The 23,461-nt window shown below is 46.0% G+C and overlaps 1 protein-coding gene across 2 annotated transcripts; it reads left to right on the top strand.

The window, feature by feature from the left end:
• Positions 1-376: 376 nt before the first annotated feature.
• On the top strand, positions 377-19,350 carry Gdnf (glial cell derived neurotrophic factor). Of its 2 annotated transcripts, XM_055601114.1 has the most exons (3): positions 377-389; positions 1,770-1,946; positions 18,793-19,350. In XM_055601114.1, exons 2-3 carry the CDS (start codon positions 1,796-1,798, stop codon positions 19,275-19,277), a joined length of 636 nt encoding a protein of 211 aa, XP_055457089.1. In that variant the 5' UTR covers positions 377-389; positions 1,770-1,795; the 3' UTR covers positions 19,278-19,350. The 2 variants fall into 2 exon arrangements, with proteins under 2 accessions (XP_055457089.1, XP_055457090.1); XM_055601115.1 differs by lacking the exon at positions 377-389 and having other exon boundaries at positions 1,781-1,868.
• Positions 19,351-23,461: the final 4,111 nt, after the last annotated feature.

The raw sequence follows: 23,461 nt of genomic DNA, 5'->3' as shown, positions 1-23,461 counted from the left end.
AAAAGGGGGGGGACCCTCTTAATGCAGAAGGGAAATCTGGGGCCCCCGCCGCTTCCTGCGGCGGGCACGGCCGTCCGGGCCGGCGCCTTGCCCCCGCGCCTCCCCGCTGCTCGGGGCTGGCAGAGCTGGCACCCCGAGGCGGGAGGCCTTGTCCGCTCCCGCTCGCGAGGCGCCTCTCTGCACTCTCCTTGCGGTGCCCGGGAGTCTTCCTGCGCTCGCTCGGGCGGGCCCAGGGGCGTCGTTTTCCCTGCTTTGGGGTGTACCAGGCAGCCCGCGCAGCCGGAACCCCGGCGCTGTGTGGTTCTGGCGCTTCCCAATCTCCGACTCCAACAGCTGCGGAGAAGACAGACGCCCAAGGGATGGAAAATGCATCTCCGCAGCGGTGGGAGGTGGCGGCCGAATTAAACGCTTTCCTGGTGGCCTTATCTAGGGGCCTAGACTGGAATTCTGGGTGGAGATTGAGAGGGGCGGGAGGGACGTACCCCGGAAAGGACACAGAAGCAAATGCCTGGGACTAATGGGAAAGGGGTGTGAGAGAGAGAGTGAGAGAGAGAGCCTAGAAACAGTTTGCCCTCCCCCATGGAAAATGTCAAGGCTAGTTTATCAAATGCGTGAATTTCCTGCTTTGAGAACGCTCTCCTGTAGCGGCTTCCCGACTCTCCGGGCACCGGGGCTCTTAAGTGACACTGTGCCCCTGTGAGGTTCAGTTCCTCCTGCCCGTCTCTTGGGAAGGGACGAGTGAACCTGCCCTTCCTTTATGCTTCAGTCACCCAGACTGCACGGCCCTCCTCGCTAGGGCCGTGAGGCCTGAGAGTCCAAGGGACTCGGTGTCTAGGACCCAGGCACAGAAAGCCAGCATCTCTGCCTCAGTGGAAGGGACTAGGACCAAAATTTCACAACGCTGCAACAATAAAATCAAGAGCATTCTCGGGTATGCCACGGAGGGTTTTAAAAAGTCAAGATAAATGCAGCTTCCCGCCCACCAACAACGGTAAAACATGTTATTGGGCACTTCCTGGACCCTTTCGTGAGTTAATGATCCCAAGAAGTGGAGCCGGTATTTTAAGCCAAGCTGATGCTTCCGAAACTAAGCGACTTACCCCGGACACTTTCATGCAGGACAAAGTCTTCAAGTCCACATGAACTTGTTCCGGTGACAAAGTTCTTATTTAGCTGGGATATTTGAAGGGTAGGCGGCAGGGCAGAGTGGGTGTTCCCGCCGAGCCTGCGCCCTGCCTAGCTGGAAGGGAGGTCCAGCCTGGGGACAGAGGGGAGAGCCTGATTTCAGTCTCGGAGTTATAAAGCTCGTGTCTCCCGGGGCTCAACTAAGGGAGCTGCTAGGTGGAGAGGGGTGTCTGTCCGGAGCTGGGCAAAGGCAGCCGGATGGGGGCTATCCCGTCCGCCCCCCTCCCTTACTCCCGAGGGCATGTGGGGTGCCTCGCGCCAGCGGAAGCAGCGGGCTAGGGGTTGTGGTTATAAGTTTACGTCCAAAATCTGACCTCTGGGGACTGAGGGCTGGAGGGCTGGGGAGAGGTCAGCGGCGGCCGGGTGCGGAATGCAGGCTGCACCTGGGGTGTGCCGGGATGAAGGAGTGATGGGTGGGGGACCGGAGACGGGGGCGGGAAAGCGCGGTCCGCAGCGGTGCGGGGAGAGAGGCTGGGAGCGGGGCTGGGGAGAGGCAGGGAGGTGGCCCTGCTGGCTGGCAGCGCCGGCGCTGCAGGCCGGCGGAGCCTAAGCAACTTATCCCGGGGCGTCCTCTCCCCCCACAGGTGCCGCCGCCGGACGGGACTCTAAGATGAAGTTATGGGATGTCGTGGCTGTCTGCCTGGTGTTGCTCCACACCGCGTCCGCCTTCCCGCTGCCCGCCGGTAAGAGGCTTCCCGAGGTGCCCGCCGAAGACCGCTCCCTCGGCCGCCGCCGCGCGCCCTTCGCGCTGACCAGTGACTGTAAGAACCGTTCCTTCCCCCGGGGCATCATCGGAGGACCCCAGGGAGGACCCCATTGCCGCACGCACGCAGCCACCTGGGGCCAGCAGCGAAGGCTGTGAGCCTGCTCCCCTCCCGGGGACTAAGTGGGAAGGGCTCTGAGACCCTTCAGGGTACTCCGCTGCCCGTCGCTGCCCAGGGGTCTCCAGGTGCCTGGCTTGAGAGTGACGCGGGATCCTTTGTCCGGTGCAGAGGATATCTACAGTGTCCCTTTCTCATTCCCATCACCAAATATCCCTCTACCACCCCCATCCCAATCATCACCAGAGCGCGCCACGCACACATACATTACCCCCTTTCTTCCCTACTCATCTAGGGACACATCCCAGGGGACTTTCTTCCCTAACTATTTTACTGGGCCTCGCTGTGCTTACTTCTAAAACCTTTCATCCCGAAGCTGGAGGAGGTTTTGTAAAAACCCAGCCAGAGAGAAAGCACAGAAGGTCCTCCATTTCCAGAGCGAGCACCTGCCTAGTGTCAAATCTGTTCAGCAGAGCCCCGTTGTACAAAGAAAGACTCCCGGGTGACTAGTGCAAGTTGAGCTGAAAGAAAAAGTGTTCAGAACACACCTTACCTCACGATGCTAACTCAGAACAACAAAACAGGGCACTCTTGCTTAAAGGCAGGTCTGTGATTTACTGCTCAAAGGCTACCATGTTCTAGAAGCAAGCAATGACAGTGATGACTTGATACAACTTACCCTCTGCTCCTCAGCCCTCCACGGGGTAAAGTGGGATGGACAGATAACAAGTTACAGAGAAGGAGAGGAAGGTATGGAGGTAACAAACACAGCAACTGAACTTGACACAATCTCAAAATGCTCACTCCCATCCACCCCCTTAGGACTATTGACTCTGAGGTTTTGCACTTGAACTGTACTGTGGTCATGAATATCAGGGAAGCGCCTAGCTTGAGTCGGCCCCAGGACTGAAATCATACAAACTCCTTGGCTCTGGATTAGAAAACAGGCATGAAGTGGGATGTGCGTTTTGTGTTTAATTCAACTTCTGGAGTTGAATTAAAAAAGAGAAAAAAAAGTAAAATGTTTTAAGGATCTCAAGGGTGATTAGTGGTTTAAAAAGGAACACAGTTGACTCCTTGAAACCAAGCATGTGTCCATCAAATAACTGACTAAACTCATCTTTAAAGAGTACCACTTCAATCACAAGTTTAGGGTGTACCAGTGGAAATCTCCAATGGAAATTCTCAGTGCTCTCTCTGCTGTTGTCTTCATTCATCCATTCCAAAAGGGCAGGCCAAAGGGACAGGAACACAGTGGTAGATAATAATACTTCTCTAATTCAGATGTCGGCAGAGAGAACAATGACTGTTTGATTGCAAGCTGATGAATTCATGGGGGTTTAATTGCTATATTAAATTGCTCTGTGTACCTAGATTTGCTAAGCCGAGCTTTCCATTAATTCTTACAAGTTAGTGGCTTTAGAACTCAGTGTGAACAGTTAACAGCTCCCAAAAAGGGAAGCCTTTCTTCGCCCACGTGCCAGTAGCCACTAGGTTTGCTCCTCCACCTCCATGCTCCTGTCTTACCCATCCCTTGAGAAGACACTCATAAAAAGAGACCAGAGTCCTTTCGGAATGCTAAAGGCTACTGATAGTGGACCAAATGCCAGCAGATGCTAACTTAATTGGCTTGAGGTGTGTGGACTTGCGTATGTGGACTTTCAGATGTTCTCCGGGTAGATCTAGTGTTATTTCCAAGGTTGTGTTATAAAAGCTTGATAACACCCTAGAAGAAACCTCTGGCTTCTGCAGATTAGTCAGCCACTAAGCTGGCAAAATAGCGTCGAGTCCCAGTGACTGCACAGAGCCCACTTGGATGTGAGGGGGATTACTTCCCCTTTCTCACATGATGCTAAAAGCAGGTGGGGACAAAATTCTGACTACTCATTTTGTTCAAGACAGCAGAATACGCCCAGTTCTGCTTTGTGTATGGAAAGGCCCAGTAGAGCCTAGAGAGAGAGATCACCCGAAGAGAAACCGAGCTGTGCTCTAAGCCAACTGACTTCTCTCCAGGTACGTTCAATTCAGTAGCGAGTTGTCAGTGCTGGGAAGGCAAAATAATGACACTGCGCAGACTTTAAATATTCAGCTGGTGTCAGCACACCCCTGCCACGGCGCTGACATTTATACCCTGCACTGTACACGGTGCAACTGGCTAAGTCCGGTGTAGAAAAACGTGAAGTCATTGCATTCGCTTTGAAAATTAAAAAGTGTTATAAATTCTGGCCCCTGTAGTTTTCTTCAGGTGCTTAGAATTTAGTAATTAAGCAAAAGACCTTCTGTCTGACTAACAGTCACTGTTCACTTTCTGTAGGGCAATGGAACACCACACACTTACTCTTGAGAGCATCTGTTCCACTGGGTCCGAGACAAGTTAAACATCCCAAGTTCTATTCCTACACAGTGTGAGCTAAGCAAATAGAATTAGTAACTATTTGCTCGTCTCAAGGTTGGCTATGAATTAACTGCCCATGACCATTTTTAACTTACTCAGGGACTTGCTTGTGGTTTGCCTTTGTCTTTAGCTCCGCCTTGTTCATCTGTTTCTCTTCCTGCCTTGTCTTCTCCAAAGGAGGATTAGAGCTAGTATGAGGGGTCTGTCTTTCAGAATATACAGTTGCCACTGCATTTTCAGGCAAAACTGGAAGCTTTCTGGTTCTCAAGTGCCAGAATCCAGAATGGCAGCAGACAGGTCTTTGAACTCTGGGCCGGTGTTTTCACATACCACTAAAATATATTTTGTATGGAAGTGAGAAACTCTATACGGCTGGATGGTCTTCAACCAATGACTAAAACTTACTGAACAAGATTTTCAGAACTTACTGAAGATTAGTTCAGTTGTGTTGTTCCACAACCACCACTCTGTTTTACAACTAAAAGCATAAAATATATCTAGTTTTAAAGTTTGCATTCTAACTGCATACATTCAGTCATCAAATAATGCATTCCTGTCCATTCCAGAGACTGGCCTGAGTGCTACAAATATCTGGTACACATAACACAGAGATGTCTCTGACCTTATAGAACATCCCTCCGTGAATATACACATTTGGTTCACAAGAATTAAGCATGAAGGAAACTTGGGCAGGTAGCATGGGCTAAACTTAGTTAGAAGCCAACTGGAAAATTACTTACTAAATGTTGTGGTAGGGCTATAGGTCAGTTTTTAGAGTACTTGCCTACCACACAAAAATGTCAAGTCACCATGTGGTCAGGAAAGAGGATCTGGCACTCAGAAAGGGGCTCTTGAAATTAAAATCTGTGAAGAAGACTCTTTTAGGCGACACTGGTCTCATATTTGAGATCTGAGACAGCATCTTCTTGCTGTCCAGAGAAAGGCTTTCAAGGCTCCCTTACAATTGGCCGACCACAGGACATTGTACTGATGGAGCAGCCTAAGCACTATGCTCAAAACGGTCAGGGTTAGCTGATGCAAAGTGAGAGGTTTCTGGTAGTTTCTTTTCCTACTGTGTGTGGGGTCTTCTTTATCTGGTACTTATGTCCTTCACTTAATAAAAATACTTACTATATAACTGATCATTTGAGCCTCATCAGAAGCCATTAAATGCTTTTCATAAGCCAGGCATAGGCAGCATCCAAAAGGCAATAATCAATCTAGCTATAAAGTATAAGTAGACAGACAGGCAGGTAGACAGGTGAGTGGACAGGCTGTCAGCGGGACAGACAGACACATCTATCCTTTGGCTGAAGTCCGTCCATACCACCAAGAATTCCTAGCAATGAACCCACTAGGCTATAGGGAGTAGGACAGGAAAAACTTTCAAGGAAGGGGGATTTGAGAGGTGTTTGAATGGTGTGTATTTGAAAGGAAATGGAGACTAGAGAACAGCACGAAGAATTTGTAGCCATGCTTGGGGGAGGTGGAGTTGGGCATATCAGGGAGATAGAGCAGGGGGCATATGGTAGATGAGGAACTGAAGTGAGGGCTCTTTTGAGATGCCTCCATAGATGGTTGTGGAGTGTGCTCTCTAGGTCACAGAAATGCCATTTGCCCCATTTTCTATGGCACACAGGTGACAACAAGCCTGTGCTGTAAAAGCAACTTGTGGCAAATATTATCCAGCTGCGTGAGAGTGGGGCTTTGAGCATAGACACAATTTCCTCTTGTAGTTTTGTGTTGTTGTTTTTAAGAAGCTTCGAGGCACAAGCACAGTCAAATCAACCCTCTCACCCTCAAGGACATATAAATACAAACTCAGTTCTAAAGTTAGTGTCCTGGCACTTTTTGGCTGTTCTTTAACATCTTTGAGCAAAGATGTTAATATCCTGTTTGACCTCTACTAAATAAGGTTACCTCCAAAAGCCAGTCCTCTTATCTTTCTTTCTTTTTTTCTTAAGCTCAACATACACTGTGGTCCCAGGTTAGCAGATTGAAAAACTACAAGCATTTAGCTGAAAAATCTATCAACTAACCCTAAAACACAGATTTCCAAGAAAACCACACAAGAAAGTCAATTGACAAAGAAATATTATTACTTTTCCTTTTGGTCTCTTTTTCTGGTGATTTATGGCCCAAGGAATATGGGGCACCATTATCAATGACTGCCTCAAAATCCTCGGCTAGAACGCACTACAGAGAAAAACTTGGGTTTCTCTAAGGATTCCCACAAAACTGGGACAAACCTTTGGGAGACCTTCTGGGAAACGGCCATTCTCAGATCACTCATGCTGCCAGGTGACAGGCAACCTTCAAATGGAGGCAAGACATGACCACGAAAGTGCCGGCAGGGACAGGAGTTGACTCTCAGAAGCCAAGTGTGGGCCACCTCTGGGACACGACTACTACTGTGGCTAGCTTGCTAAAGGCAAAGACCACTCTTGTGAGGTTTTAACGACATAGTGGGGCTGGAAAGGCATGGCTTTAACAGTCTCTGGTCTTGTAGGAGCCTGGTGGAGCACGTGTAACTCCAGCTACTGTACTCAGTTAAGCACAGGCAGGAAGATTATTAATACTGAAAATTATTTCTTGTACACTTTGAGATGGATATCTAAACTCTTCCATTATGAGTTTAAGTAGTTCTATGTCTTTGATGAACCATTTGGGATATGTATATGTATATAAAACATTTTTTGCAAAAACAAAAACAAATATGAAAACCTTGGGCCTGCCAATTTTACTTTAATCCCTGTTTAAAAAAAAAAAAAACTAAAACTAAAACTAATGAAGCCAGATAAAGTAGCTTTTTGATCAGAAAAGGTCTGACTTACTAACTCAGATACATGTGCTAATACACACTCCACAGTGGAAATGCCACTTCTGGGTCTGAAGTTTAACAGGACCTGATGAATAGGTAAGTAGATCAAACCCCAGCCTTGCAGCAGTAGCTGGCCAGGAGGAAGTAGGGAGCCACCTGCTTGTTCACGCAGAACAAGTAGCATCCCTGGAACGGTGGTCACCCATCCACCTCTCACTAAGTTTTGTCTCTTTGGAGTAATTTGCCTCATTTTTCCCCCTCAAGCCGTTTGGGAAAACGCTAAGAAACTCACAACGTTAAGTAGGATAGCATATGTCTTCCAAGAACAACACGATGTCTCACACAAACACAATTTGGCTACAAGGTCAGGAAATTGGACATCAGGGTAATGTACCAGCAGACATCCAAGCTTCATTGGTCCTATGGTAAAGACCTCTGTACTAGATTTTTAAGCCCCAAATAACAAGGTGTGTTTGATTGTCTGGCTCCTTTGTTCTTCTTTAATGCCTCCTCCTGCAATCCATGACACTGGGTAGGGGGCGCTCCTTTGCCTAATTTTTCTTTGTCCACTCCTCAGTTTGAATATATTAGATTATTTCTATATGCTTAAATTTACGTGAATGTCTTTGAGTGACTCTGTTCATGGGTGTTGTAACCTTAAATCAGAAGCACCCAATATCACATGACCCCATGCTGGCTGTGTCTGAACTGTCCTTGAATGGCACAGGAGATGGATCCCCACAGTGAAGCCAAATGGGTATAAAGTACACCTTACACAGTAAGGAACCAGATGAGCTAAAAAGGCAGGGGGGTCATCAGCAGGGCCATCACTGGCTTGATTGTGGGGCACACAGGTAGAAAAGTTGAGGAACAGACAAACCCCCTTGAAGCTATTCCCCTCACACACCCCCAGTGCAGCGAAAATCTTTCTCATAATGTTCCCAGAGGACATGTGCCTCAGATGAAGACAGGAAAGAAACTCCATTCATGGCAATCTGTTGAGTCTGTCGTGCTCAGAAGGTTCACTGTCAGGCACTTCTGGGACATGGAAGAGACTGATGTTTCTCTCTACCTGAGACTGATGTTTCTCTCTGCCCACAAACCACTGATCCAGGGCCTGGACAGAGGTCTCTGAAAATGCTCTAGAGTCTAAACACTGATGAGATCCATGCCTGGATCCCCTGTGCTTTGTTTAAAGATGCACAGTGGTCTTTGTTCAACTGCCTCTGATATAAATATCAATGAAGAATGATCACAGACACAGTGCTGCACAGAACCATTGTTTCCATTCGCTCCAAGCTCAGACCTTTGCTTGTATTAGACGATAGAGTTGACAGTTCCTGTCTTAGGACATCATGGAAAGAAGAGCTGCTAGGCAAACCATATACCCAGGATCTGGGTCTCAGGGCAGTCTGAGCTCATATCCACTCTTGTCCCCACACAAGACTACATCCTGCCACCCTAGGACACTCACATGTGACTCATCTGATGGCATAAGGAACAAAGAGAGAGAGGAAGAAAGGGGGAGAGAAAGAATTCTAGTATTGAGGTGTTGCAAATGCAGTTATCTCTGAATGATGCTTGTGCCTCGCTCTCTAAGTCTTTCTGAAGTCTTGGAGGGTTCTGTGAACTCATTCACTGACTAGAAACTCCTTCTTCCTATCTAACTACAGAAGTGGTTCTCAACCTTCCTAGATTTGTGACTCTTTAATCTAGTTCCTCATGTTGTGGTGATCCCCCAACCATAAATTTGTTTTCATTGCTATTTCATAACTATAATTTTGCTACTGTTATGAATCATAATGTAAATGTCTATGCTTTCTGGTGGTCTTAGGTGATCCCTGTGACCACATCTTCAACCCTCCTTAAAAGGGGTTGAGACCCATAGGTTGAGAACTGAACTAGAGGACTCTACCAAATTCAGATGATCACGATCATTCTTTTCACCCTCCTTACTTTTCTGCCATCTTCTTCCCTTAATCTCTTCTTGTTCTCATCTAAGTCCCCTAAGGCCCTCAAAGTTACTTTTATTCACTTCTTGTCTCTGTTCCCTCCCCTAGAAGATCCAGGGCCTCTGTAGGGTCCTGTGATCCCTTGGGATTAGAACCGTGCTTTTCAGGAAGAAGAAATTAGAGACTTTCCATCAGGTTCCTCTGAAGTCCCTCCCTGAGGCCCCAGTGCCACCTGCTATGGGTAACACCAAAAAGGACTGTTTTACCTGTGGTACAATTTGCTGGGTAATTCCTCACCCTCCCTGTTAAGTTTTTTTTTTTTTGGGGGGGGGGGGATTTTTTTTTTACACAGTTCATGGCGAGCTCATTAGTGTGGAGTATTTATTGCTAGCTGTCAAGTGCTTTTAGCTCACACTAGGTGTTCATGGATTAGCTAACAAATGGGCACCCTGGCGGGTATTTTCCTGACTTAAAAGCAGGAGAATGGTCATTCCTCTACAGGGAACCATGCTGTATTCTTGGAAAATCATCATCAGAACTGTAATAAAAGCAGAGACCACATACATAGAAATCAGAGCAATTGGAATATGAATAATGAAATGAATATACTGTTCCCTAAGTGGATTTTTTATTGGTTATTTGTACTCATGTGTAGTTATTATTAAGTTTTCTTAGTCGAGCTATAGGCTAACAGCTCAAAACTTGTATAATTAATAAGTATCACCATGTTGGTCAAGGCAGATGCACATGCTGAATACAATGGCATATTGGTGGGCAAAGTGGCTTTGAAAACATCCTGTGTTCTTTTCCTATATTCTGAAGTGGCAGAATATATTCTGTGGTTTACCTTTTTCTGCTGCCTCCAGAAATGTTTTAAAACAACAACAACAAAACACTAGTGTGTTTCACAGTGCAGAAACTCTTTAAATAAACCAGTGTCACCTCTGGTCCTGAGAAAAGAGCACCTATCAGTCTGGAGAGGCTCAGAATGGCTTTGTGAATTGCCTCCACTGCTGATCATTTCAGAAACATAAATGCTGTTGAACCTGTTATGATTTAACCAAGAGTATCTTTCATCAGATGATCATTCTATACCACAAACAGGAAAGCAAGGATGGTACTTAGATGAGGGAAGGCACACAAGCATTTTCTGATTTTTTATTTTTTAAGTTCAAGTAAGTGATCGAACAATGGCTTTTAAAGAGTACACAATGATAAGGCTATGCAGAACTCTTCGGAGCATTGAACATTCTTCTACACTCTCATCACACATTTCACAGGTCCCCAAAAGGGAAGCAAGAAGAAGGGCTGACAGATGACCTTCTAGGTGTAGGACCAGCTGTGGGGTACCCACAACCCCATCCATCTGCGGCAGTTTCCCTGAATGGTTCTAGCGTTAAAGCAGTGATCTGGAAATGACTCACACAGATTTGATCCAGCAAAAACTAATGGATAAAGTTGCAATCTTTAAGAAAGTTAGTGTCTGACTTTTGAGTGACAGATTAGAGCAGGCTGATATAATATATCCTCTCAGAGGCCGATGGGGCTAACTCTATTCTTACAGGTTGAAACTGACAAGGCCTAGACCTAGGGCACTTGCTAATGCAAATGCAGGGTCCTTCCTACATATCTTTCTGGGTCTTTCAGTAAGGAGAGGGATGTGACTTGGTTTGAGAGAAGATTGACAAAGAGTACTTTAAATTTCACAGACAGGTTCAGCTAAGCCAGAAGGCAAAGTGAAGAGGCCTTCTAGAACCCCGAGTGCCTCCTGTGGGGCTTCACTGTGGAGGGAGATGGAGGCTAATCGTGGTAGCTGAGCTGGATGCCGCTCCCTGCATAGGTGGCAGGAGGCCAATGCCTGCTAGCCCTTTCCAGCCAAAGCTCACACTGCCCACATCTTAGGGCTACAGAGCTAGGGAGCCCCTAAGGACTCCCAGTTGACCTCGGGATGGCTAAGCCACTAGTCCAAGGTCACGAGCTGATCAGGGACTGACCCAGGCCTGGAATCGCAGGCTCTGTCTTCTCCAGCTCTGCAGCTAAAGCCGGGTCACTGGTGCCAGACGGAGTATGAGAAGCTTCCGGACATGGGGCCTCTCTGTCTGAAGCTGCCCCCACTGCTGGCTGCTGGTGTTCCGGTTGTGACTGGGGAGTTGGCAGATCTGCCTCAGAGTGATATACAAGAACAAGACGGGAGAGAGGTGCCCCCAAAAGGCATGGCTGGTTCCCTTCTCAAAGATTCTTTGTTCTGATCTGTGGCCCACGGTGGCCTAACTTTGAGATCTACTTAACGTACTTGAGCTCATACTGAATTTTTCCCACAGCAGGTGTATTGTCACTTCCTGTTCCAACTCTTAAAACTCGTATATCTTGCCCCTGTTTTTGTGTTAAATTCCCTCTACCACCAGATTTAAAAAGCTGCATCATAGCAGAGTTTTTACTTAGAAACAGAAAAGCAGCATGCAGGACAAGACCTACAATGATCTCTGAAACCAAACCAGCCACATTCATACTTACTGTTTGTTCTTGAGCAACTATGTCTCCCCTCAGCCTTGGCTTCCCAGTTCATAAGGAGATGTAGGGAGATGTTCAGGCTGGCAGCAATGTTGTCAGGTTTCACCCTCCTTCTTTCTGAGACTAGGAAACCGTTCCATCTTGATTCCATCTTAACAGCTTCAAGGAAGCTGTTATTTAAGACATCACTTAAGAAAATATTGTAAAATGAAGAATTTTTACTGTAGTAACAAGCTGTGTACTTGTAATAAGTTTTCAAAATACGTGAAAGAAAACTGTGTGTTTATCTTTCTGGAAGGTACAAAAAGGTTAGTCATTCTTGAGACATACTGGTCCTAGGCTGATTGATGTCTTCATAGAAGTAAGCATTCATGTGTGTTTGCGAGTGAGTAGACATGAGGATTTCTATTTCTCACACACTTAGCCTACATAGCCATGTGTCCAGTGCCTGAAGTAGAGGAAGGTCAGAAACTTCAGATTGGACCCCTCTGCCCATGGACGGCCCCTTGTGGGAATCTTCACACTGCTGATTGCCCAGGTCTCAGGAGCCTCAGGGCAGCATTCCACAGTGCCTCCCTTAAGCCAAGCACCCTCAGAAGTGGGCACTGCCCCTGACAAAGACCTACAGGCCCTGTTCTCTGACATATTTCCTAACCGTATGGCCGGCTGTGAGCTCAGCACAACCCTAATCCTGAGCTTGTCCTTACTGCTCCAGAACACAGGCTGGAGGCTTTCCAGTGCTGTCGGGAGGCAGGTCCTCCCACGCAATCGGCCCTGTGCCTTCCATAGCAGACTTGGCACATCTGAGTTCGGCCTGGAAAATCTCTTCTTTCGTAGAGACACCTAGTGTCAGCCCCTCCCCTTTTCCTGGAACATTCCTTGCTGCAGAAACCCTCACCATTCTCCAAGTCCAATCCCCAACTAGGAAGGAGTCACATCCCCATGTTTTGTGGTGAGTCCTGTGCTATCTCCCTCTCGGACACAGGCAGGAGATAGGTTAAAAGGCTGCCAGCCTGGCCAGCATGAAGAGGACTCACAACTATCAATAATTTTTTTTTTTAAAAAGTGACCTATGGTTAACATATGGTTGACCTTCATATTTTAAGAAAAGTTTGACATTTTAACCAAGATAATAACACTTTGAATTTTGTAAATTTTTAGCTTATTTGTTACAAGGAATACTCAGAGCCCTCACTATTGTTCCAATAAAAACACAGTTGACTTTACAAAATAGTGACTATCCCAGTTCTTAGTTCTTAAGGTGACATTACTATTTTTCCCTTAAAATCAAGGGAAACAAAGCCTTTGCAGCGAGTGGTTTGTTCCCAGAGTCATGCGCCAGCACAAGGTTTCATTTGTTTAAATAACACTGTTTATACAAAGGGCACATCAGAGTTAAAATATCTGAAACAGAACAATGCCAGAATATTTGCTTACGCTATAAAGGATGACTTAAAGCAAGTGAGAATTTTGATATTTCAAAACTTCAACTTTCAATCAGACATATTTTCCAAAATATAGCCCCCAATCGTATCTGGGAGGTATCAGTATTTGGCCTGCCTGCTTTCATTGTTTTATTTATTTACACAACTTTTATTTTATTTTAGTTGTTAAAATTGTAGTTTTCTTTTGTGGTTTTCAAGTATTTTACTGTAATGTTAAGATTGGTTGGTTTGTTTACATATCTGATGTTCTGGAACCTCTTCATAGTGTAAGAACATGCTACGCCATTAGGCTATAATTTATAGGACATAATATGTATAGGCTATAATAGAAACCCAAACTCCTTTTCTCTCCCCTCAACTCAGTGACATTCTAGAAGATTAAAGCAACTATGGGCCTCTGAATTCAAAGTGGGATATTACTTGCCTACTCAAGGCTAGAAGTTTCTTATGAACAGGCTGGTGAGAGCCAGGCCTAGTGGCACCTCCTTTAATCCCAGCACTTGGGAGGCAGAGCCAAGTGAGTTCAAGGCCAGCCTGGTCTACAAAACTAGTTCTAGGACAACCAGGGCAGTTACACAGAGAAACCCTGTCTCAAAAATATAAATAAATAAAAGGTTGTCTCCATGAGTGAAACTCAGTGGCCTGGAATTAGGAATTGAGTTCTTTCATGGTTTAAAAATATGATGTCTTATCCTATTTCTGATTATTAATTCTTAGGCCCACAGTTTACATGTGTAAACTTTTCCATATAAATATATGTTATTCATTCTTTTAAGACTATAGAAAAAAACTTTCAGCTCAATAAAGAGTCATGTAAAGCCTGAATGAGGTGATTAAATAAGATTCCATCTTAGGATCCATGTAAAAGAGAGGTTTCTCATCAAAAAGAGGAGTCCTAACTAATACTCTTCAGTTCAACATGTTGAATCAGTGTCCCAAGGACAGAAAAGCCTTTTGTTGTTTGTGGTGGTGAGTGTTTTGAGACAAGGTTTCACTATGAACCTCCGGCTGACCTGGAACTCACTATGTAAAGCAGGCTGGCCTCAAACTCACAGAACTCCACCCGATTCTGCCTCCAGAGTTCTGGGATTAAAGGCAAGTGCCATTATTCTTGGCTCATTTTTGTTTGTTTCTTTGTACTTTTAAGTAAGATTACAGCAAAATTGAAAGGGAGGTACAGAGATTTTCCACTTGCCTTCTGCCTCGACCCATACACAGCCTCCTCTTTTATCAAATCAATACCTCTCATGTGAACAGTACTGGCTATAATCACCCAAAGTCCATAGGTTACATGGAGTTCATTCTCAGTGTTGTACTTGGTATGGGTTTGAAGTAGCTTATTACTGTGTAGATTCATGATGAACAAGGTTCTACCCTGGTTCTGTGGAAAGGGCAAGAGGAATTTAAAATCAGAGAAAAAGCACTAACCTGTCTCATAATGACATATAACTATATCTCAAACGTCACAGTATTTGCCCCATGCTAGACTTGGAACTATTGAATTATCATTATCATTATTCAGTGTTTATCCCAGATGCTGACCTAACTTGGCATTCCATATTGTACCTGCTGACCACACCCTACAGCAAAGCTAAGGTCTGGAAAACAGGAAAATAATTAAGACTGAAGATGTTGGAGCCAACTTATGTCACTGGAACATTGGTTCAAATTGTGTCACATGTAAATTCATGAGTTTCTAAAACCAGAAAACTTGATATTTTGTGAGTTTTTATGTTCTGTCCTCATTTTTTATTAATCTTCAGTTGATTAGTAATCAATCTTAATTTTTCATCTTCCCAGGTTCCTAATTTAATGGTCTACTTAGGAATTTTTAAATAGAGCCAGAGACCCCCATGGTCCTTCGTTGAACAAAATATTCTTATAAAAAATTAAAAGTATCATTGCATTTTAATTAATCACTTCAAATATGTCTATTTTAGAAGTTTGGGTTTCCATATAAGCTTTTTTTTTTTTTACAAACACAAGAGAAAAAAATGTAGTTTTTATAATTAAACACATTTCATTTATTTTTCTCCTCACTAATTTATTTGTGAAAGAAATTTAAAAAAAACTACAAACAGGTCATAATAAGTACCTTTCCACATTAAAATAGGCTAATTTAAGGATCTGTCATCTTTTAAAGGAAACTCCCTAAAGGAAGTCCTGTGAGAAGGGCTCTGAGGTGATGGAACCAGGCATGCTCCACTGGTCCAGCCCCTGCACCCTGCACTGTGACCCTTCCTCAATGGCTGAGAGGCTTTGGGCTAGGCTGCAGGGAGTGGGAAAGACTGGAAATGCTTCTTCACCTCTTGGGCCTGAAGTAGCAATGCTGCTCAGGACTTTACTGATTCCCCCTAAGATTTGGGTTATTTTAGACTCTAAAATATTTTAGACTTTAAACATTTCAGCCCCTCAAAATGTAGAGCCTTTCACTATATGAAGATGCAGTTTTCCACAGAAGCCATTGGTATCATCTTGAAAAATTAACTTTCTTTCCCCCTCTAAAAGTGACCTCACTCCATCATCAAGGCTTCCAGATTCAGACTCTTATCCCAAGCACTTGTTTGTAATCAATCAGATCCTGCCTCAGTGGATCTCAAATTTGAGATCAGACTCTGTACAAAGCAAATGTGGACCAGCCTACGCCACAAGGCAAGAATCTGTCTCAGAAAAAAGCAGCAACAGAAACACCTGCAATTCCTTCATCTTTTCATTGCCATCCTCATAGAGAACATAGAGAAGAATTAACAAACAAGACCAAGTGAGAGAGCATGTTAGCCCACAGGGAATTCCAGTAGGGGTGGGAGAGCAGGGGGAGGAACTACAGCCTTAGGGAGAGCTTCGTTTTCAGCAAAGAGGCCAGCCTGAGTCACTCACGGTCAAGCGTATACTTAAAGGAGACCTAGAAGAGGCACAGAGTACTATGAAGAGCAGTGGTCCAGGCAGACAGCCCCACCAAGGCCTGTGTTTGAGATGTACTTTAACCTGCAGGATTTAGGCCTGGGGACATTTGGCCAAGTCTAGAGATAATTCTATTGTTTGGTTATTGGAATGTAGGATGGTATTGTGTTTGTTATTGGGATGGAGAGTAGTATTGTGGTATTGTACTTTGCTTTGATAAATGCTGTGGCTGAAAGCATCCAGGGAGAGAAAGGGTTATCTCATCTTGGGGGGTATAGTCCATCACTGATGGAAGGCAAAGCAGGAACTAAGGGCAGAAACTAAAGCAGAGAACTCTGCTTCATGGCTTGCTTTCAGACCCATCTTCTATTTCTTTTCTCATATAGCTTAAGCCTGCCTATCCAGGGATACTTCCACCTACAGGACGGGCCTTCCTATATCAATTAGCAAAAAGAAAGAAAAGAAGGAAGAAAGACAAGAAAATGCCCCACCGATATGCCCACAGGCCAGTCTGGTGGAGGCAACTCTTCTGAATGAGGTCCCTTTTCTCCAAGTGTGTCAAGCTGGCAATCTAGATTAGCCGTCACAGATGGCAGTACTGGTGTGGCCTGGATAGAGACAACAGACTCGGCTTGATGTCCTACGTAGCTTCCTAGAGCAAGAAATGATCCACCCCAAAATGCCAGCGACACATTGGGAAGGGAGAAAGAAGAGAAGCTGATGAGGTCAGAGATAACCAAGGCCAGGACATTGCAGAAGCCAGGTCAAGCACAGGCTTCCTGCCAATCTTGGCTTTGGCTCTTATATAAGGGGAATGGCAAACTTTGAAGCATTCTGAGCAGATAGGTGAAGTGATCTGAGTTCAAGAGTTTACCACTGAGTGGGAAACAGATTAAAGAGAGTTGCAAGGGGCTGGGAAGATGGAGGCGCTGAGAAGGTGGCTCCGCTGCTATGAGGTGCATGCTATGAAAGCTTGAGTATTTGAGTCCAACCCTCAGCACCCATGTAAAGGCGGGCCAGTGACACTCCTGCAGTCCTAGTGTTTGGGTGAGAGGGTCCTTGTGTCTTGCTGGCCAGACAGTGTAGCCCAGTCAGTGAGTTTCACCATGTCTCAAAAAGAAGCTGAGGGAGACACGTGTGTCAATTCTGGACTCCATATACATGCCCATATTTGCTCACACATGTACACAAACATGTGTACACACCCAAGAAAGAGAGGTGGAGGTGGATAAGGATGACCGTTCAGGGGCCAGGTTAGGTTTTAGGCAAGGGATGAAGGGGTGTTCATCAGGACTGAAGCACTTTGTCACTTAGAGCAACTGAACAATCCAGTGCTAATTTTCACATAACAAACAACAGTGCACTCTTGGTTCCAGTTCCCAGGCTTTTCAATGTTATGTCTCATACTGAGGGTAAATGCATGTGTAAAATCTAGTTAGCTACGCTAGGCACTTACCTAGCACCACACACACACACACACACACACACACACACACACACAGATTCTTGCAGAGTTTTAACAATTAAATAGGTTTGTAATAGTGTAATTTGAGGTAGAGTAGACACAGTTTAATCTTCCTGAGCTTGTCAAAAATAAAAAAATAAAACACACTTACTCTTTCAACAACTCTTTTGAAGTATATTTTCCAAGACCTACTGAATTGACTGAAATGAGATGAGATAAACACTTAATACCTGATTTCAAAACTCAGGGAGGGACGAGTTAGGTTTTCTCTCCTCTTGGTATGTTTTAAATCATCCCAAAGGCTATTTTTTTCCCCCTTAGTTAGTCATACAAGGCAAATGCTGGAATACTCAGAATCTCAGATGGTTGTAAATCCATGTCTTCCCTGGTGGCCTCAACATCCTTCTGTGCTCTCAGCTTTCCTCTGTGAGGTCTCTCTGGAGCTCACAACTCTTGTACTTTTTGTAACGACACAGTGGGAGCCTGAGGCAGCTGCAGCATAGACTGGCTTCATCCTTAGACCCAAGGCTGCATCTGTCCCCAACAGCCTCTCCTTTAAATCATTCTATTCTTTTGTTAGAGTCATACCATTTGCCTTCATTTGTTGGTGAAATACAAACATAATCTATTTTTCTGCTTGGGAGGATGGGCTTTAAAATAGAGTTGAATTTTAGAGATCTTTTTATGTCCTGGTTGAATCTGGCCCTGCTCAGCCAGGTAGAGTTAAGGTAAACGTACAGCAAATAGCAAAGCCAGGAGATGTCACGTTTCCTCAGCCTCTGAGACCTGGCTTCTCAGTTTGCTCTGATACCCACATATACCAGAATTCTGCAGCAGCTTAATAAAATGCAAGTAGCTCCATTTCTCCCCAAATCCACGCATTAAGGTGTCTGGGCACAGGCCCAGAATCTGCATTTCAAGGAGCATTTTCGAGCATTTCAGTGAGTGAGATTACCCGGGCTATAAAACAGGACCCTGAATGCCAGCGTGGTTCCGGTCACCTGTCTACTTGCTCACCCTGGCATATGTCCTTCATGTGAACAAATCACTCTTAAGGAGACCTTTCCCTCGGGGAACTGTGCTGTGTCCACATACCTCCTCTCTTTCGACACCGGTATCTTGCAGAGCGGTAGAGGGTGCATTTTAGCCTCTGCTTGTAGGGGGCCGCCAGGAACGCTTACCATAAACGGATGATCATTTTGCCATGGGTCCAACTCTACCAAATTCCAGTGACTTAGAAGACTGCCCGCAATGATCACTGGTGTCTCATGTGACATTTTCTGTTTTGTTGAACAGCCAATATGCCTGAAGATTATCCTGACCAGTTTGATGATGTCATGGATTTTATTCAAGCCACCATTAAGAGACTGAAAAGGTCACCAGATAAACAAGTGGCAGCGCTTCCTCGGAGAGAGCGGAATCGGCAGGCCGCGGCTGCTAGCCCAGAGAATTCCAGAGGGAAAGGTCGCAGAGGCCAGAGGGGCAAGAACCGGGGGTGCGTCTTAACTGCAATACACTTAAATGTCACTGACTTGGGTTTGGGCTACGAAACCAAGGAGGAACTGATCTTTCGGTATTGCAGCGGCTCCTGTGACGCGGCCGAGACGATGTATGACAAAATACTAAAAAACTTATCTCGAAGTAGAAGACTAGCAAGTGACAGAGTAGGCCAGGCATGTTGTCGACCGGTCGCCTTCGACGGCGACCTGTCCTTCTTAGACGATAACCTGGTTTACCATATTCTAAGAAAGCATTCCGCTAAACGGTGTGCGTGTGTCTGACTCCGGCTCCAGAGACTGCTGTGTGTTGCATTCCCGCTACAGTGCGAAGAAAGGGACCAAGGTTCCCAGAAAATGTTTGCCCAGAACGGAAGATAAGGACCAAGAAGGCGGAGGAGGCGGAGGAAGAGGAGGAGGAGGGGGAGAAGGAGGAAGGCAGCCATCGTGGGAGCCTGGTGGAAGAAGGCCCAGCTCCAGAAGACCGGATCGGAGTGAGAACAGCCGTCTGAGCACTCCAGCACCGCAGCTGATGGTCACCGGAAGCCCAGGGCCGGTGTCCCTGCCTAGCTGTCGCCAGTGTTTATCCGCCACAGTCTAAGGTCATCGATCGCCGCCGGGTCGCGCGGATGCACGCAAAGAACCAAGCCAGTGTGTCTCCTGTGGTTCGTGTCCACATGTCTGCAGACACCAGGGAGATGGGATGATTCTGGTGTCACCTCTTGTCGCTACATTTTACTGCTGAAAATAAGAGAGGCGTATTTTCCTGTCACTCAACAGATTCACACCCTGGAGAGGAGAGGGGGGGACAGAAGCCGAGACGTAAAAGAGATGATAGCCTTTGAATCTGAAAACCGAGGCCTGAGGTTTACTACAGTCAGCATTTCGGGGGATGCTTGGTGGTTGATTTTGAACACAGTGTGTCGGGTAGGGAGAAGTTGGCTAGGAACCCAAAAGGCTGTCCTCGTGCTTAGAAACCAACCCGGAGGCATTTGCGTCGTGCCCTCTGAAACAGGAAGTGAATTGTGGTTTTCGGCAGCGTTCTCGTAGGAGAGCTAGTGGGGAAGGTCCCAGCCGCCCCGCCAGGGAGCGCCGGGGCCTGTCGGTTTACAGAGACGGATGTTACATACACAGCTCCGTTTATGCGTGGTCACCAGTGACCAGAAGCTCCTCGATGCAATGCATCTGTTTCAAATACAGAGGTATAGAGAAGATATTTATTGAGATTTAAGTTATTGTTATTTATTACCATTCACTAATGAATTTCTCTTTTCTTCCCTTATTTATTAAAGTCTCTTTTCAAAGGTGCCAAAGTATATGTGCTCACAAAATACAAAGAAAGGTGACAAAAGGAAATATTGGGAACAAGGGTCCATGCTCTTCAAAGTATTAAGAGGGTTTTTTGCTAGGCAAAAATCACTTACTGTACCTTCAGTCCTTCACTAACTGCCCCAGATTTCAGCACTTCCCCCTCTTCTTTTGGACAGGGTGTCCCGTGGTCTAAGCTGATCCTGAACTTACCGCTTGGTCAAGGATGACCTTGGCCTTCTGATCCTCTGGCTTCCTGTGGTGTTGGTGTCACTGACATCACATCCGCACACTAGGATGGAATTCAGGGCCTCATCCATGCTAGGCAGCTGTAGCTACACCCCTACACACCTACTTTTTACCCGTTAAAGGAAGGGGCATCTCAGCCCCGCCCCCTCACTGGGAGTACCAGCCTCCTGTTTCTGACTCATCATATCCAGTGCTGAGAGAGGCCCCCGGCGCCACTGTCCTCTGTTAAGCAGCCCTTCCTCCCACACATACGATATCATAACCACATGGACAGAAGGCTGAAGCCCTTCTTGGTAGCCCTGGACTTAACCGGCACCTAAAAGTGAAATGAAGGACCCTGCCAGGTAGCCAAGGCTTAGTTCCACCTGGTGGCACCTCTTCCTCCATGCTTGCCCCCTGCCTCCTCCCTGAGATCACAAAGGCAGGAGCACAGGGCAAAACTTGCAGGGAGAGGCAGTCTGCCCTGTCCTTTGCCAGGGCTTAACTGACACCTGGGCTCAGCATTTGCTATCCCTTCCAACCCAAAGATGGATAGGAAGAGACACCTGACTGGCCACAGGACATACAAGAGCCCCCATCATTGTTCAGAGGGGAGGAAGTAGCGGGTAGGAATGGTACCTCCCACTGTCCCCATAGTGTACCTGTCTGGCAGCTGACTATGGTACATGCCTTCAGTCGTATGTTAGAGCTTGTTACACATTTCATAAATTGAATTTTTATGCAGAAATTAATTTATCACAACCTTTGTGGCTGCAGCCCCCCCCCCCAAAGTAGGGCAGATAGATCTAAAATAATTAATGACTAATTGGCCTGTCTCAGATAATCATGTCAAATTTTCAAAGTAACCAAGAGGTAAAGAGTTATTAGACAGCCCCTCCCTGTCCTGTGGCCCTAAAGACATGGTTCCAGGCCCTCTGCAGGACTGGGAAGTAAAGGTAAGCGATTCTCTCTCACCCTCTCCTGCTCAAAATGTTGACAACCTTAGCTGCCCGGCACAATTCAGGTGTAGTCCTGGATCCTCTGTTCAATTTGGAGAATCCTGACGGGTGTGGTAGCTGACGTTCCCAGATCCGGACACAGCTTCCGGCTCTCAGGGGGCAGGGGAGGGCAGGGAGGAGGGTGTCCCCTGTGTGCTCAGTATCATCTATACGCCACCAAGTCCACACAAGGGTAAAGTTTGTGAGGTTGTTTTCCTTTATTGTTGTGATCAGCATTTGAAGCAGTAAGGAGCACGCTTCTTTGGAAGTTCTGACCTCTCTGATCTGTCTCGGTCGTTTGTGTTATACAACCAAAGTTCTCTACAGACTTTATTTTTGTACAATATCATTTTGTAACTTTTTACAAATAAAAGCTCATTTCTATTGCTTTCTGTGCTTTTGTATTTATTTCCTCAGGTGCCAGCAAACTCTGGCTGGGCCAGGCAGGCATCAGGTACTGATTGAGAGCTCCGCCCTTTACCACCATGCAGGGTCATGGGTGGTCAGTGAGCACGCCCATCAGCTTCTCATGACCAATCACTACTCAGGTGGGAAAAAGCTTGTAAAGTTGTTCTTCACTTATTCAGCCAACGAATATTTATGGTGTGCTCTGTCATGCCAGGCACCATTCAGAACACCAGAGATCCAAAAATGGCAATAAATAAATAAACCTTTGGCCTGGGAGAACTAGGATTCCGTTGGAGGACAGCACAGTGTGATGGGTATCATCAGGAATCCAAGCAGGATGCTGGGACCAAAAATAACAGTAGAGCCCACTGAGAGGTGACTTTGGGACTAAATATAAGGAATAGTGTCAACCAATCAGAAGCGTCCCAGCACAAGCAGCAACTTAAGCGAGACCCCGAGGCAGGCAGGAGCCTCCGGAGTCTCTGCTTGACACCCCTGGACAGCAGCATTCCCTATGCTTCTACATGGCCATGTAGCAGAATTGCTATAACTGTGCAGGTAGCTTGTAGTTCACTGTATTCTGGTGGAAATTGGCTAGAGAGGACATGGGACAATCCTGGATTGAACCAAAAGAGCAGACCTCGCTCTCTCTCTCTCTCTCTCTCTGTCACACACACACACACACACACACACACACACACACACACTGTATTTGGGCATTGTGGTTTGTGGCTCACCAGGAAAAACAAAACAACCAGTGGCCAACTTTGGAAATTTCATTCAACCAAGAAGAGTGTGTTGAAAGCTGGGAAATCCTTAAAATATGACAAAGGAAACTTTCACCATACCTCTTAACACGCTCCTCAGGGTCATGCCTCCTCAGTCTAGCAGCTGGTTCTCCCGGGTGTGTGTCCTGGGACAGAAGCTGTTCTCACATCAGGCTCTTTAAGCTCGTGTGACTATCTTAGGAGGGTTTTTTTTTTTTTCTTCCTGTGCTAAGCAGGAGAAGTAGATCTAAAATCGCTCCTAGAAGAACATGTCCCCTCTTGCACGGTGGGTACCATGTGCCTTTAATCTCATCACTTTCTGAACCTGAGACTCCAAACCAAAAAGAGTGTCTCCTACACAGAGTGTTGTGTGAGTTGCAATGGATTCACTCCGGAAACAAAATCCCAGGGAAGAGGGAAGCTGAGCCATGGTCCACCCTTGCAAACAGCAGAGGGGGACTCAGGTCTCAGGGCCCTCTGGCTTGTTTCCACTGGGTGGTGACATGTTGAATCCTGAGAGTCTTGTTGAGACATGTTAGCAGGATTGCTACTGTAATCCCACGCAACAGTTAACTCATCCCCAGCCCTACCCACACGACATCCTCAATGAAATTAAAACCAAATGCTGCCAAGTCATCCCTGAAAATAAACAGAGAGATGGGGAAATAAGAGAAAACACGAATTTAGTCACACTTCTCCAGGCCGTGGCAGGTGATTATAATGGAGATGGGACTGTAGACAAGGAGTATGGGGGCAGCCA

This window comes from Psammomys obesus, unplaced genomic scaffold, assembly GCF_907164565.1.
Source record: "Psammomys obesus unplaced genomic scaffold, mPsaObe1.curated_primary_1811, whole genome shotgun sequence".
NCBI lineage: Eukaryota > Metazoa > Chordata > Mammalia > Rodentia > Muridae > Psammomys > Psammomys obesus.
The sequence above is the reverse complement of the archived record's forward strand: the minus strand, read 5'-3'. Positions and strand labels throughout refer to the sequence as shown.